Raw genomic sequence first — 15972 nt, 5'->3', positions numbered from 1 at the left:
AGGTATTGACTGCATCTTGCCGCTTGTGTACTTTACATACGACCAGAATTTCTTCGGATTTTCTACCAAATTTCGAGACAATGTTTCATTGTGGAACCTATTAAAGGCATCTCGCATTGAAGTCCGTGCCAAATTTCGCGCGTCTGTAAATTTTAGCCAATCTTCGGGATTTCGCGTTCTTCTGAACTTCGCATGCTTTTTCCGTTGCCTCTGCAACAGAGTTCAGACCTGTTTTGTGTACCACGGGGGATCAGTTCCATCTCTTACCAATTTATGAGGTATGAATCTCTCAATTGCTGTTGCTACTATATCTTTGAATTTGAGCCACATCTCGTCTACATTTGCATAGTCAGTTCGGAAGGAATGGAGATTGTCTCTTAGGAAGGCTTCTAGTGACACTTTATCCGCTTTTTTAAATAAAATTATTTTGCATTTGTTTCTGGTGGATTTGGAAGAAACGGTATTGAGCCTAGCTACAATGACCTTGTGATCACTAATCCCTGTATCAGTCATGATGCTCTCTATCAGCTCTGGATTGTTTGTGGCTAAGAGGTCAAGTGCGTTTTCGCAACCATTTACAATTCGCGTGGGTTCGTGGACTAACTGCTCGAAATAATTTTCGGAGAAAGCATTTGGGACAATCTCGGAAGATGTTTTCTGCCTACCACCGGTTTTGAACAAGTATTTTTGCCAACATATCGAGGGAAGGTTGAAGTCCCCACCAGCTATAACCGTATGAGTGGGGTATTTATTTGTTACGAGACTCAAATTTTGTCTGAACTGTTCAGCAACTATATCTTCGGAGTCTGGGGGTCGGTAGAAGGAGCCAATTAGTAACTTAGTTTGACTGTTAAGTATAACATCCACCCATACCAATTCGCACAGAGTATTTACTTCGATTTCACTACAAGATAAACCACTACTGACAGACACAAACACTCCACTACCAATTCTGCCTACTCTATCTTTTCTGAACACCGTCTGAGACTTCATAAAAATTTCTGCAGAACTTATTTCAGGCTTTAGCCAGCTTTCTGTACCTATAACGATTTCAGCTTCTGTGCTTTCTATTAGCGCTTGGAAGCTCAGGGACTTTCCCAGCACAACTACAACAATTTACAACTACAATTCCGACTGTTCCTTGATCCAAGCACGTCCTGTATTTGCCATGCACCCTTTGAGATTGCAGCCCACCCTGTACTTTCCCGAGGCCTTCTAACCTAAAAAAACGCCCAGTCCACGCCACACAGCCTCCGCTACCCATGTAGCCGCCAGCTGAGTGTAGTGAACTCCTGACCTATTCAGCGGAACCCACAACCCCACCACCCTAAGGCTTTCAGCCAAAGCCTTCTTCAGAACACAGGAGAACACTCATACACACATCACCACTACCTTCAGCCACTCCAGCCAGACTGCGACAGACACATGTTGAATAGGAGTGACAATTTGGAGCGGGATGGGGAAGGAGGAGGGATAGCAGGGTACAGGTTGGTGAATAGGAATTGGCGCTGCCTGGCATGCAGAGACTAGAAGTGGCACGAAAGGCCTGACAGGAACAGTGTCTGGAGGCTGCGGGAGAGGGAGAGAGGGTGGGCAAAAAGATGGGGCAGTGGTAAGATTAGGAGTAGAGCAGGGGAAAAGACCAATGGAAGCACTAGCAAATAGCAACACATAATGAGAGTGAGGGGAGGAAAATTGTTAGGATATAACAGGAGAGAAGGGGTGAAACAGTTGGGTGGAGGGTGTGGGAAACTATGTAACTGTAGGTTGAGGCTAGGATGATTTCGGTAGCAGAGAATGTGTTGTAAGGATAGCTCCCACCTGCACAGTTCAGAAAAACTTGTGGTGGAAGGAAGGACCCGGATGGCCTGTGTTGTGAAGCAGCCATTGAAATCAAGCATGTTATGTACAGGTGCATGTGTGCCTTAGGATGGTCCACTTTGCTCTTGGTTACAGTCTGGTGGCAGCCATTCATCCTGTGAGCAGCTGGTTGGTAGTCATGCCAATATAAAATGTTGAACAATGAATGCTGGTATATCACATAGCTGCTTTCACAGGTGGCCCAGCTTCTGATGGGGGGAGGCTAAGCCCATGACACTAACTATATCCTAACACCTACTACCTCATTCCTCATACACATTGCTAACTATCTCCTAAACATCAAAGATACCAATTTATTGCTCGAGATTCAGCCGCCCACATCAAAGATACCAACAACTTCCTTCACTGACTCAACATGTCATCTTTATGGTGAGTAGCAATCTGTCCTTTTCACAGTGTTGTTAATATTCCAACCTGAACTTTCTATTGTCTGAAAATGGTCATGTGTAACTACAGATTATAAATTTTGGATTGTTAAAGAATAAGTCACAATCTCCTGGGTTTTTCGGTGTAACTGGTTAATGGTGTACACTATTGATAAATCACAAGTGTTCAGTTTTTCTATACAACAAGCAAAATATGTGTTATACAATATACAGCACCACGTACTGTGATACTCAGGTCGTTAAATCAAACAGTGGAAAATTAGGAATGGAATAACGACAATATGAATTAGGATAGTGTGCTACTCACCACATATGGAAAGTGTTGTGTGGTAGACAGAACATTTAAAACTAGATTAACCTACCAGACAGTGTCCTCCTTCAGATTTACAAAAATGTGCACACATTCATACATGCACAGTCACATATTCATGGCCTCTGTTGCATATGGGAACTAAGCCCTGACTGCAGTGAGAGGCAATATCAATTGGGAGGGGTATGGGGCATACAGAAAATATGTTGGGTGAGAAGTGTGAGGGGTAGCACAATAGGAGTGAGAGAAATTGCTGTAGTGCAATGGGAGTGTGCAAAGATGAGATAGGGACAGGATGATGAGCTGTATGGTGCAGTATTGAGAGGCTGTACCAGTTGGGTAGAGGGGAGAGGGACAAAAGAGAAGCAGAAGTGGAAAGAACTATGCATGTACATTTGCTTGAGGATAGAAAACTTGTGTGAGGTTCAAGGTGAAGCAGGCAATGGCATAGAAGCAGATGGAGGACAGGAATTGGTGAAGATTGGATTGTGATCGGGGTGAGGGGGGAGGGGGGGGGTTCCAGGAAAAAGATGTACTGTAGGGTTCCCACCTGTGCGGTTAAGAAAAGCTACTGTAGAAACAGATAGCAAGGACTGTGAAGCTGTCCTTGAAGTGAAGCAGATCATGTTGTGCAATATGCTCAGCAATTGGATGATTCAGCTATCTCTGAACCACAGTTTGGCAATGCAGTGGTCATTTATGTGAAGAGGCAGCTTGTCAGTGGTCATGCCTACATAAAATACCACATAGTGATTGCAGTTAATTTGGTAGACCAAATGGGTGCTTTCACAGGTGGCCCTGCCTTTGATGGTATAGTAATGCCTGTCACAGGACTTTTGTAGGTGGCAGTGGGAGGATGTATGGCACAGGCCTTGTACCTAGGTCTTTCACAGGGATATAAGCTGTGGGGGTAAAGGATAGTATAGTGCATGGGTTGGATGGGGTTGGAACAGGCCTACCACTGTGGGAGCAATGGGTAGAATACTTCTTATTTCAGAAGCATGACAAGAGGTACTCAAAACCCTGACAGAGAAAGGGAATCAGTTGCTCCAGTCCTGGGTGATACTTCATCACAAGTTGAACACTCCAGTGTGGCCACTGACAGATGGTGGGTGACGGGGGAGGCAAGTCAAGAGAGATCTGTTCCTGGACAACTTGTGGTGGGTAAATTCCAGTCTGTGACGGCCTCAGTGAGACTCTTAGTATATTTGGAGACGGAATACTCATCACTGCAGGTGTATTTTCAAACTATATGCAGGTATCACTTACACTTGGAAGGTGAAGAGAAAGTATTTGCACGGCCTATGTGTTTCTAGCATTTATTACATTTTAAACTTCTTCATGCTGATGAAAACTTCTGAGAAGCTCTTTAGCAACCACTTCAGAGTAATTTTTTTTTTTTTTTTTTTTTTTTTTTTTTTTTTTTTTTTTTTTTTTTTTTTTCTGTACAGGGAATCACTTCAGATGGAGCGGACGCGATTGCGGAGGCAGGTGTCACAGTTGCTGGAGGCAGTTTCAGCAGCAGATGCATCACTGCAGCAGCTGCAGGCAGAGGTGGATGACGTGCTTCGGCCAGAGCTGCGAACATCTAGGCAATTGCACGATCAAATGCGTGATGCACTTGCTGCTGCAGAGTTGCGTTTCCAAAATGAGGTAGGTATGCTACGTGCAAATGTCCTCTAGGCAACTTTTTGTCATATGCCATACTACAGCTGACACTCAGAACAAATATTTCACTTATTGTCAATGGATCTCCAAGTGAAGTTTGCCATAATTGGTCACAGCCTGGTTACTGTGTATGTATTATTATGCTTGTCTCTTCGTCACTATAAGTCTTGGATTGCTTTAGGCTGTTAATTTGAAGTTGTGCTTTTACTGCATTGTTGTTAGAACTATGCTATAAAATATTATTCTTGTATATAGCTATCTAGCAGGATTAAAACTCAAGCATGATTAAGGCATTCTGTGACTGAATCATTGTTGCAAGTAGATATGCCATCAGCTAGCTCTGAGCAGAAGTAACCTATTTCACTAAAATCACATGTAATGAAAAAGCTCCTGAGTTTCCAGTGTTGAAATACTGTAGAATTTCTATTTGTAAGTCAGTCTGCTGCCCTTCCACCTTGACGTGGGCACCAGGGTCTTCAGTAGCCAGCAGCACAGGGGTTGGGGTAGGCCAGAGGCTGTGCTTAAATCTGATCATGGGCATTCTTGAGAGTACCAGGTTGCTATACTACTGGGACAACATAATATAGGAATAAATAGAGCTTGAAGGGATGAAGGTTATCAACTAAGTTTAGTGTGGAATCACAGGTGGACGGCTACATGCTGAAGTTGTGTACAGCAGTGGCCAGCATGTGAGACAGATCAAGGATGCCTGTGCAGAGATCCAAGCATTGTCCGATCACTTTGCCTCCCAACCCACTACCTACCCACTGACCACACAAGTCACTGATGACTGTATCTACTTGAAGGGGACTGCTATCCCTTGTATATAAATATATGGACATCTGCAACCTCTCACCACTTCACCAGAAGATGATGAATATGACATTTGTTAAAACATCATGGTATCTCAACTATGACACTCAGCTTTCAACCCGATAGATTTTTACCAGTAGTATGTTCTGTGAAAGTTTACATTCACAAGATCACACGTCTGCTTCTTTAACACTTTATGCTACTTAATTGTGGTAGAAAAATATGAACAAAGGTTTATACTATTCTTCATTATCTCCTAGAGTCACTGTTGCCAAACATCTCACAGACGTTAGTAATCTGTACCAACCGGTAACTGACAATACACTTTTTATGATTTCTGAGGTTGCTGTTTTCGACTGCCCTTCATATAAAAATGTCTCAGTGAATTCAGTTTTTCCTTTAGCCAATTCATTTTTAAATCACAAGTATTCATCTGTTACCAATGTTCTTTTATGGTTGTGCTCTATTTCGAACATCATGTGTGATAATGGATAGAATGATGTGATAATACGTGAAAATGGAAAATTATGGCAGAATTCTTAAAGCTATATTGTTTTGCCTGATTTTTAACATCTGAGGAACTATTCCAACTTAATACTTGTTCAAAGCTTTTTTTTATATCACAATAAATAAACTACAGATGGTAATTTCATTGTTATCCTGACAGAGAACTGTGTCATCTACTTCTGTTCGTGGAAAACAGCCATGTACCTGCAGTTATGAAAATGCCATGCCACTAGGAACCTGTTTTAGCACCAACAAACATCCCAGTCATGGTCATGTTTGTTTTATTTTTTCGAAGATACTGTCTATGCATCCATCTCTGACTTACATATTAAATGTGTGTGCTCAAATAAGTAATTGGAATAGATATTCTGGGTTGGATTAATGGATGGACTTCACTGGGGAAACAGTGCACTAGTAGCATTGAGTACTCAGTAGGAGAGGAAACATTCAAGAAAAATAACAATATATACAAACAGATTTTAAAAGTTGAGGTTGAGGTAGGGAGTGTTGTGGAACAAAATGATGTGCTAGAGATAAGCTTCATGCAAACAAAATTCCAGTGAGGCTAATATTGGAAGGTGTGGAGTGGTACGTGGCACAGGTTACAATGCAGCATCTGAAACTGATATTGTACCGACCAGTACTCTGGGAAACACTGATTACACAGTACGATGATTTGTTATTGAGAGCTGTGAATATAGTCACACAAAATCATTCTTCAGTATCATGAAAGTTAATTGAAGTGGTGACAGCTTATGAAACTATTCTCCATCATCAGATTATCAGTGAGGAGTAAAAAGCACAAAAAGTGGCCTTATGTTCAGGCCGATAAGAATTAGACACAGAATTTATTGTGAGAAAAAACTTCATAAACAGCATGAAGGGGGAAAAGATGGTGGTTTGTTTTTTCAGTAGGTTTCTTGTCAACAAGTCAGGGAGTTATTTGACAGTTTTAAAGATGGTAGAATGTGGACCTGTAATTAAAACCATCAAAAAGATTCAATATTGGGCCTGGTACTCATCTACTTATCAAGAACAAAAAATCAATGTCCTTTATTACACAATATTAGAGAAGGACAAGTTGCTACTCACTACATAGTGGAGATGCTGAGTCGCAGATAGGCACAACGAAAAGATACACTCAATTATAGCTTTTGGCCATTAAGGCCTTTGTCAACAATACACACACACACACACACACACACACACTCACTCAAACGCACACACAATGCAGTATGGTTTCAGTTACCTGGGACTGCAGTCGTGCGTACAAGTTGCGTTTGCATGAGTGTGTGTGTGTGTGTGTGTGTGTGTGTGTGTGTGTGTGTGTGTGTCTATTGTTGACAAAGACGTTAATGGCCGAAAGCTATAATTGTGTGAATCTTTTTGTTGTGCTTATCTGCAACTCAGCATCTCCGCTATATGGTGAGTGGCAACTTTTCCTTCTCTAATATTGTTACATTCCATCCTGGATTTTCCATTGTTTGATTTTTGCCTGATGGCTTTTCTTTGATCCTAATCCTGGGCTGTTTTACTTTGTTACTATTTTCTTTAGCATCACTATACTCAATGAGTGTGGTTTCAGTTGCCTTAAACTGCAGTCGTGTGCAAGTTGCGTTTGCGTGAGCGTGCGTGTGCATGTGTGTATGTATGTCTGACTGTTGTTGACAAAGGCCTTAATGGCCGAAAGCTATAATTGTGTGAATCTTTTTGTTGTGCCTATCTGCAACTCAGCATCTCCGCTATATGGTGAGTGGCAACTTTTCCTTCTCCAATACTGTTATATTCCATCCTGGATTTTCCATTGTTTGATCCCTTTATTACACAATGTCACTGTAACCAAAAGCTAAATTACCTGTAACCTCCAGTTAAATACGTGATTATAATAACTGTCCATTTTCTCTCTCATCAGGCAAAAGCTCTGTCCCAGAAGCTAGTGGAAAACAGGGACAAGCTGTATTTTATTAATTTAAAGTGGAATCAGTTTGCAACTTTTGCTGCAATTATGAAGAGTAGGAGCAATTTTGTTCGATGCCATGAAAGCTATTGAAAATCAATTGAGAATTCGACAAAACCATATCAGTGCTTTATTTACACACTGTCATGAATCCACTCTACTGTGCTGGCAAGGTTATCTCCATAAGGACACCGTTACAGTGTGGCTGATGGCTGTATAGTACTTTGGTAGAGATGGCCATGATGTCTCCTTTGTTGATGCTGCAGAGTCTACGTTGTCCATGTGGCTTCTCATTTGTCTAGACGATGATTCCTTTGCTGCTCTGGGTCCAAGAAAAGGTGCGGGTTTTTTAATTATCACTGGGCAAATGGAATCATGATGCAGTATTCCACAGTTTATTTGTAACAAAAACACATATTTATTGCCAAAACTCGAAAAACAACTACACTCAACCGCGGCCAAAACTAAAGTGGGCAAAAACCCGTTGTAGACCAAAGATCATGGTCATAAGCTACAAAGAACATACAATTTCAATATTGATTATTGATCGCAATGCCTAACCTAATATTATATTAAGCAAATGCTTTTTAACACAACTTTAGTGTATAATATAACAAAATGAGGTCTATTTGTCAGTTCCATTACAACACACACATCAAGTCTTATCTGTCAACTGCCATAATAATTAAAAAACCTTGTAGTAGATTAATAAACATTTCACCTCACTGTTATTTACCATGATCATTAGTGCACTGTAGTAATAATAGTTCATAGCTTTTTAACTTGAGACGATGTATAAATGTGATTTGAGTCTTAGTATTCTTAGATGGTACTTGAAATGTAATTCTCCTTCACTTCTTTAGAGAGAAAACATGATTTGCATGATAATCTAATAACTTGGATTGCATGTACAAAATGGTTATAATTACGCTAGGGAAAAGACACATGTATGTTTCATTAACAGTTAATCTCACAGACTATATTCAAAATTACCTTAGGAATGACACTTTGGCAGGCGCACATGGAGGCTTGGAACAGAGTTGCCACATTCCACGCATAACTAGTGTTTAATCTAATACTTCATTCAACTTGCTCAAATTTGCAAACCATTCAGTGTACAAAGATGGAAGTGGCATCAGTGTGTTATGGAAGTGATGCACAATGTTTTCATTTCAGTTTTGTTTATAACAGTAAATTTTTTTAAGATGGTGTACAGAAATGTAGGAAAATTTATTTATTGATGACGGCATTGAATTTTTGACAAGCAAGATACTTTTTTGTTATTAAAGATAAATGAACACACTATGTGAATGAAATTTTAAGAATAAATTAAATTTTCGTCTGCTGCAAACTAGAACTCAGTCAGTGATATATTATAACACAAGATAACTGGCATTAAATGTGATGCATAATGCTCCCTTCACCCATCAAAAACCAAGTGAGTGCCATATGGTTTTAGTATGAGAAACAGATTTCTATCTTTATAATTAACTTGTCTTTATCATACAACAAATAGCAGTAACAACAAAATAAATTACAGCTCCCACTGCCATAATAGGAAGAAAAACAAATTACATTAAACAAACACATGGGACAGAAAACTGCCTGCAATCGGAACACAGTGCAAGTGGCAAGTGTAGTAGTGAGGGTGAAGGTTTGGCAACTGTGTGTAGTTTCTGTGACTGTATGTCTTGTGGGATTGGCAAAACATGTGCCAGGCCTTCCACATAAGCCTCGCCCTTCCTTTGTAGCTGTCAATCCTAAAGTAATTCTGTACAGAGTATAGTATGCTGCAGAAGAGCACAGCGAATAATTTAATCTTCTTGCATTTAGTTCAGATGTGCATGCTTCCATTCTGCAGGTGAATGAATCAAATTCCAAACTACAGCAGGTGACCAATGAACTGAATGAAATTAATTGTGAATGTGAGCAGCTGCGAGAAGAGGTTGAAACTCTTGAAGTAAGTAACCATGAAATTATTTGTTAGTTTTACTTATTTGTGAGTTTGCTACTTCTTCTTTTCATTATTAAAATAATGTACTTGAATCTACATTGACTTTGAAAATGACCTACTTTAGGTTACAATGACTCCTAAATTTTAAAAAATACTGAACAAAACCTAATATTTCTGACTTATGTCAAATAAATGTGAATCACACGTGGAAAACAAAAATTGCAGGGAATAAGACTGACTCATGGTTTCACAACTGGTAAAATTGTTCTACAATCATAATACACAAATAAAAGAAAATAACTAATTACAAATTAATGTCTCAATTTGTTTTAGTAGTTCTAAACCTGCATGTAAACTCTGTGTTGTCGTGGTGAGATTGTATCTATGATCTTGTAATATTTTCCAGAAGACTGATTCTTGATATTATCCGTTCAATAGTTCATGGTTGAATACTTGGGGTCTGTTGGTTCCCAAACAGGCTTCAGTAGACCTACAAGATCTGAAAACCAACTTCCATCACTCCAAAGTAATCCGATATTCCTGACAATGGAGCAGACTCACTTGAAAATTAACTTGGTGCAAATATTTCTTTCAATCACAAAAAGGGACCCAGCACAATCGGCACCATCAAACAGTATAAATAAGATATATTACAAAATAAAATTCTCACATTTAACCAGTGAACAGAAAATTAAGTATGGCAAAGTACAAAAAATACACTTGATATAATCAAAACTATGTAGGCCTACTAACTTCCTGAAACATATTCAGTTACATCACTAAACTACATGAAGGCATGTCCAACACACAATATACATCAACAACTTCATGCAAGTTACTACATTCGTAAATGCTTTTCTTTGTATAATGATTTTCTTTGGAAAACTGATGAAATAGTATTATTTGTTACTTACACAATAAACTGTCAATTATCATCTTATAACAAGTGGTTATTGACTCCTCACTGACATACACTCATGGAAATTGAAATAAGAACACCGTGAATTCATTGTCCCAGGAAGGGGAAACTTTATTGACACATTCCTGGGGTCAGATACATCACATGATCACACTGACAGAACCACAGGCACATAGACACAGGCAACAGAGCATGCACAATGTCGGCACTAGTACAGTGTATATCCACCTTTCGCAGCAATGCAGGCTGCTATTCTCCCATGGAGACGATCGTAGAGATGCTGGATGTAGTCCTGTGGAACGGCTTGCCATGCCATTTCCACCTGGCGCCTCAGTTGGACCAGCGTTCGTGCTGGACGTGCAGACCGCGTGAGACGACGCTTCATCCAGTCCCAAACATGCTCAATGGGGGACAGATCCGGAGATCTTGCTGGCCAGGGTAGTTGACTTACACCTTCTAGAGCACGTTGGGTGGCACGGGATACATGCGGACGTGCATTGTCCTGTTGGAACAGCAAGTTCCCTTGCCGGTCTAGGAATGGTAGAACGATGGCTTCGATGACGGTTTGGATGTACCGTGCACTATTCAGTGTCCCCTCGACGATCACCAGTGGTGTACGGCCAGTGTAGGAGATCGCTCCCCACACCATGATGCCGGGTGTTGGCCCTGTGTGCCTCGGTCGTATGCAGTCCTGATTGTGGCGCTCACCTGCACGGCGCCAAACACGCATACGACCATCATTGGCACCAAGGCAGAAGCGACTCTCATCGCTGAAGACGACACGTCTCCATTCGTCCCTCCATTCACGCCTGTCGCGACACCACTGGAGGCGGGCTGCACGATGTTGGGGCGTGAGCGGAAGACGGCCTAACGGTGTGCGGGACCGTAGCCCAGCTTCATGGAGACAGTTGCGAATGGTCCTCGCCGATACCCCAGGAGCAACAGTGTCCCTAATTTGCTGGGAAGTGGCGGTGCGGTCCCCTACGGCACTGCGTAGGATCCTACGGTCTTGGCGTGCATCCGTGCGTCGCTGCGGTCCGGTCCCAGGTCGACGGGCACGTGCACCTTCCGCCGACCACTGGTGACAACATCGATGTACTGTGGAGACCTCACGCCCCACGTGTTGAGCAATTCGGCGGTACGTCCACCCGGCCTCCCGCATGCCCACTATACGCCCTCGCTCAAAGTCCGTCAACTGCACATACGGTTCACGTCCATGCTGTCGTGGCATGCTACCAGTGTTAAAGACTGCGATGGAGCTCCGTATGCCACGGCAAACTGGCTGACACTGACGGCGGCGGTGCACAAATGCTGCACAGCTAGCGCCATTCGACGGCCAACACCGCGGTTCCTGGTGTGTCCGCTGTGCCGTGCGTGTGATCATTGCTTGTACAGCCCTCTCGCAGTGTCCGGAGCAAGTATGGTGGGTCTGACACACCGGTGTCAATGTGTTCTTTTTTCCATTTCCAGGAGTGTATTTAGAAATTTTCAGAGTGTTAAAAGACGCATATGAAAAATTAATCCAATAGAAAGCACTTTTACTGTTAAGTCAATTGACGCTGTATTTTTGTTTTGAAAAGGAAGGAGAAGGCTGTCTCCTGATATCATCAACAATAAAATTACATTTTCACAATTTTTCATTGTTTTACATTATTAAGTATGCCACCAATATTTAATTTTCAAAACTTCATTATAATTTCAGCTTACTGCCTTAACAAAAAACACAAGCAAACAACCACAGCTGAAACCATTTTATGAAAAATACATCAAATTCCATCCTGATTCTTCATAAACCTTTTGTTCCAGTTTCAAACACTCAAGACACGCACTTCTTCTCGTCTCAACAGTCCCCTCACCCCCATCAACCCTTCAGTAATCCCCAGTTGATCACTTCAATTCGTTGTCTGGTGTTGCCCTCCAGTGATACAAATTGGAATTCACCCAAGAAGACAAAGTAAATATTCCAGAATTTGAACCAAGAAGAGCTGCCAACATAAGTAACTTAGAAGTAAATATCCTCAGAGTAGTGAAGCAACTTAAATCACTTAATAAAAACAAGTCTTCTGGTCTAGCCTGTATGCTAATTAGGTTCCTTTCAGAATATGCTGATGCAATAACTCCATACTTAACAATCATACACAACTGCTAGCTCACCGAAAGATTCAAACTCAAAGCCTAGAAAGTTGCACAGGTCACACCAATACTCAAGAAAAGTAGTAGTAGTAGTCCACTACATTACAGATATGCAGCAGGATTTTGGAACATGTATTGTGTTCAAATATTATGAATTACCTCGAAGAGAAGTCTACTGGCACACAGTCAACACGGATTTAGAAAACATCGTTCTTGTGAAGCACAGCTACCTCTTTACTGACATGAAGTAATGAGTACTACTGACAAGGGATTTCAAGTTGATTCCATATTTCTAGGTTTCCAGAAGGATTTTGACACTGTACCTTGTAAGCAGCTTGTAATCAAATTGCGTGCTTATGGAATATCATCTCAGTTATGCAACTAGATTCGTGATTTCCTGTCAATTCGTTTGATGGACAGTCATCAAGTAAAACAGAAGTGATTTCTGGCATTTCCCAAGGTAGTGTTATAGGCCATCTGCTGTTCCTTATATATATAAATGATTTAGGAGACAATGTGAGCAGTTGTCTTAGGTTGTTTGAAGATGATGCTGTTGTTTATCATCTACTAAACTCATCAGACAATCAAAACAAATTGCAAAACGATTTAGAAAAGATATCTGAATGGTGCGAAAACTGGCAGTTGACAGTCATCCACATGAGTGTTAAAAGAATCCATTCAACTTCGGTTACACGATAAATCAGTCAAATATAAAGTCTGTAAATTCAAATAAGTACCTGGAAATTACAATTACAAAGAATTTAAACTGGAAAGAACATGTAGATAACGTTGTGGGGAAGGACTTCGTTTTACAGGCAGAACACTTAGAAAATGTAGGCTGCCTACACTATGCTTGTCTGTCCTCTTTTGGAATGCTGCTGCATGGTCTGGGATCCTTACCAGATAGAATTAACAGAGAACATCAAGAAAGTTCAAAGAAGAGCAGCACGTGTTGTATTGTTACAAAGTAGGGGAGAGAGTGTCATGGACATGATACACGATTTGGGATGGACACCATTACAACAAAGGCATTTTTTGTTGTGGCAGAATCTTACCACAAAATTTCAAGCACCAACTTTCTCCTCCAATGTGAAAATATTTTGTTGACACCAACCTAAATTGGGAGAGACAATCTTCATAATAAAATAAAGGAAACTAGAGCTCACACAGACAGATAAAAGTGTTCATTTTTTCCGTGCGCTGTTTGAGAGTGGAATAATAGAGAATTATTGTGAAGCTGATTCGATGAACCCTTTGTCAGGCAGTGAAAAAAATGGGTACCCATGTAGATGTAGATTTAAATGTAGATGTATGAAAATCTTATTCCATTATAAAACCTACCATCATCATTTGTTTCAATTTGTGTATTCCTATTGCTTACTCACAGTTTAATGATTTCCCAGTACTATCATTCAGCATGATATATAGTATTTACTTCAATTTGGCATTTTAATAGCTCTTGGGTTTTTTTTTTTTTTTTTTTTTTTTTCCATTCATTAGATTAGTTTAACTGGGAAGCAGTATAACAGGTTGAATATATATTTCTGTATTCAATTTATTTTCAAATATTTCAGGTACATATTTAAAGGAAACCAAACAATCATTTTCTTTTAAATTTGTGTTTTCAGGCTACTGTGCGGGATCTGCGAGCAGAGATTCAGATTCAGAAAGACCATGAAAAGGCAACAACTGCAACACTTAACAGACACATTGTGAGTCTTGAGCAAATGCTGAATAATGCTCAGAATCACACGTGTGGAACAGAAGAGCCAGCAGTCAGTAAGTATTCAACTAAGGTGTTCTACCTCTTTATTAGCATACACTTGCTGCAATAACAGAGTTAGTTGAGGTGAAAATGTATTTACATAAAGGAAGTCTGATAGATTTTGAGATAACATCTTCCAAGAACGCCTTGTCATTAGTGTATGTGTTATTTGGCTTGAAAGTAAATTAAAATTTAGTCACTAAACACTGATATCTGTATGCTTTCTATAAGTTAAGGAGAGGGGAGGCATACAATAAAAAGACTGCATTTATTTAGCAAAAAATTATGCTCAGACATAGTACTAATAGTAATATGTCATATGTAAGGAGAGTGAGCATTTTATTTCGTGGCTAATTTCGGTGTTATTTTTTACAAGCTTTTTTTATTATTTTCTGCCAATTTTAGTGTTCTTCTCTTTTGCCAATTTTTATATTACTTTCTGATGGCTTATTTGTGAAGAGCCAAATATTTCATATTTTTGTCCTATTTCGATGTTTTTCAGTGTCACATTAGAAATGAAAATATACCCATCAATTATATTATATTTATTGACATCACAGATTACATTTATTTACATTATTAAAAAGATAAATCACTCATATTAAACCCATTAAATTTGATCAGTTAAAGAAAAAAAATATCTTTGCAACCAAATGCTGTTGATGTCTGCGTAAACTGCTGGCAATAAGAATTGCTTCTTCAGTAACTTTTGAAAGGATTTCTATCATTTCAGAATATCATTCACAGCTGAGACTCACCATTCTAGCTACACATAACAGACTCTTTGCCATGTAAGCATTTATAGAGTTTGTTGTCATCCCATGACTCAAACAAGAACCTACAGCGGTGAACACAGACTTAATACATGAATCTGTGACCATAATAGTTGTTAGCCTAATTTGCAGGTGTAATCCAGTGTGATATACAGGACATAATATCCCATCTGAGGCCTGCGATCATTTTTATGTTAATAATTGGCAACCAATGCTGTACAATCACAATAAACTCACGAGATGTTCAATTGACTCTTTTATTAGAACATGTTACACATTTCGGGATTACACCCATCGTCAGACATTTGTTACAAAAAAGTACAAAACGTAAGTGAACAGCACATTCAACACATCTCAACATTACAGAAAATGAGATCGGATCATATGAGTTATATACCAAAAACTTCAACTCCTTCTCAACCAACCAGGCGTACAGCCTTGAGAACTCAAAGAAAGTGTCCAATAACTGCGACACAAGAAGTCATAAAGCAAAGCGTATACTGATGCTAAACAAGTCAACTAGCAGCAAAGCACCCTCGGTAGGGGGTGCTGCATCGTCATATGCTCCATGTGTTCACATGTAATTCAATAATAATATACTCAGCATGTAACATGTAACAGGGTGTAATTACGACTAGCAACTGTAATGGTACTTCTGTACACGTTGACACTACAGGATTTTTTTTTTTTTTTTTTAATTTTAAACCCAAAATTTTTACATTGCCATGCTATACCTATAGCCAGTAGTGGTACTAAGCACAACTCAAACAGTATGTCAACATAAAATAAATAATAGGGGCGGGAGGGGGGGGGGGTCCTTCATGAATAAACCTTTCAACCTCCCAAATGTCTGAAAGAACACCACCAAATTAAGTATAACCAGCAGTATCCATCATAAACTAAAAC

The 15972-nt window shown here is 39.9% G+C and overlaps 1 protein-coding gene across 1 annotated transcript in view; it reads left to right on the top strand.

Annotated features, from left to right (window-relative positions):
- The window catches only part of LOC126260871 (centlein-like), a 571430-nt gene that overhangs the window by 529464 nt on the left and 25994 nt on the right, over positions 1-15972 (top strand). The window contains exons 11-13 of the mRNA XM_049958305.1: positions 4029-4230; positions 9384-9482; positions 14157-14307. Coding sequence (XP_049814262.1) covers positions 4029-4230; positions 9384-9482; positions 14157-14307 — 452 coding nt within the window. The remainder of the gene's footprint in view (positions 1-4028; positions 4231-9383; positions 9483-14156; positions 14308-15972) is intronic.

Source organism: Schistocerca nitens, chromosome 5 (assembly GCF_023898315.1).
Source record: "Schistocerca nitens isolate TAMUIC-IGC-003100 chromosome 5, iqSchNite1.1, whole genome shotgun sequence".
Lineage (NCBI taxonomy): Eukaryota > Metazoa > Arthropoda > Insecta > Orthoptera > Acrididae > Schistocerca > Schistocerca nitens.
Note: the sequence above shows the minus strand (reverse complement) of the source record. Positions and strands in the feature narration are given on the sequence as shown.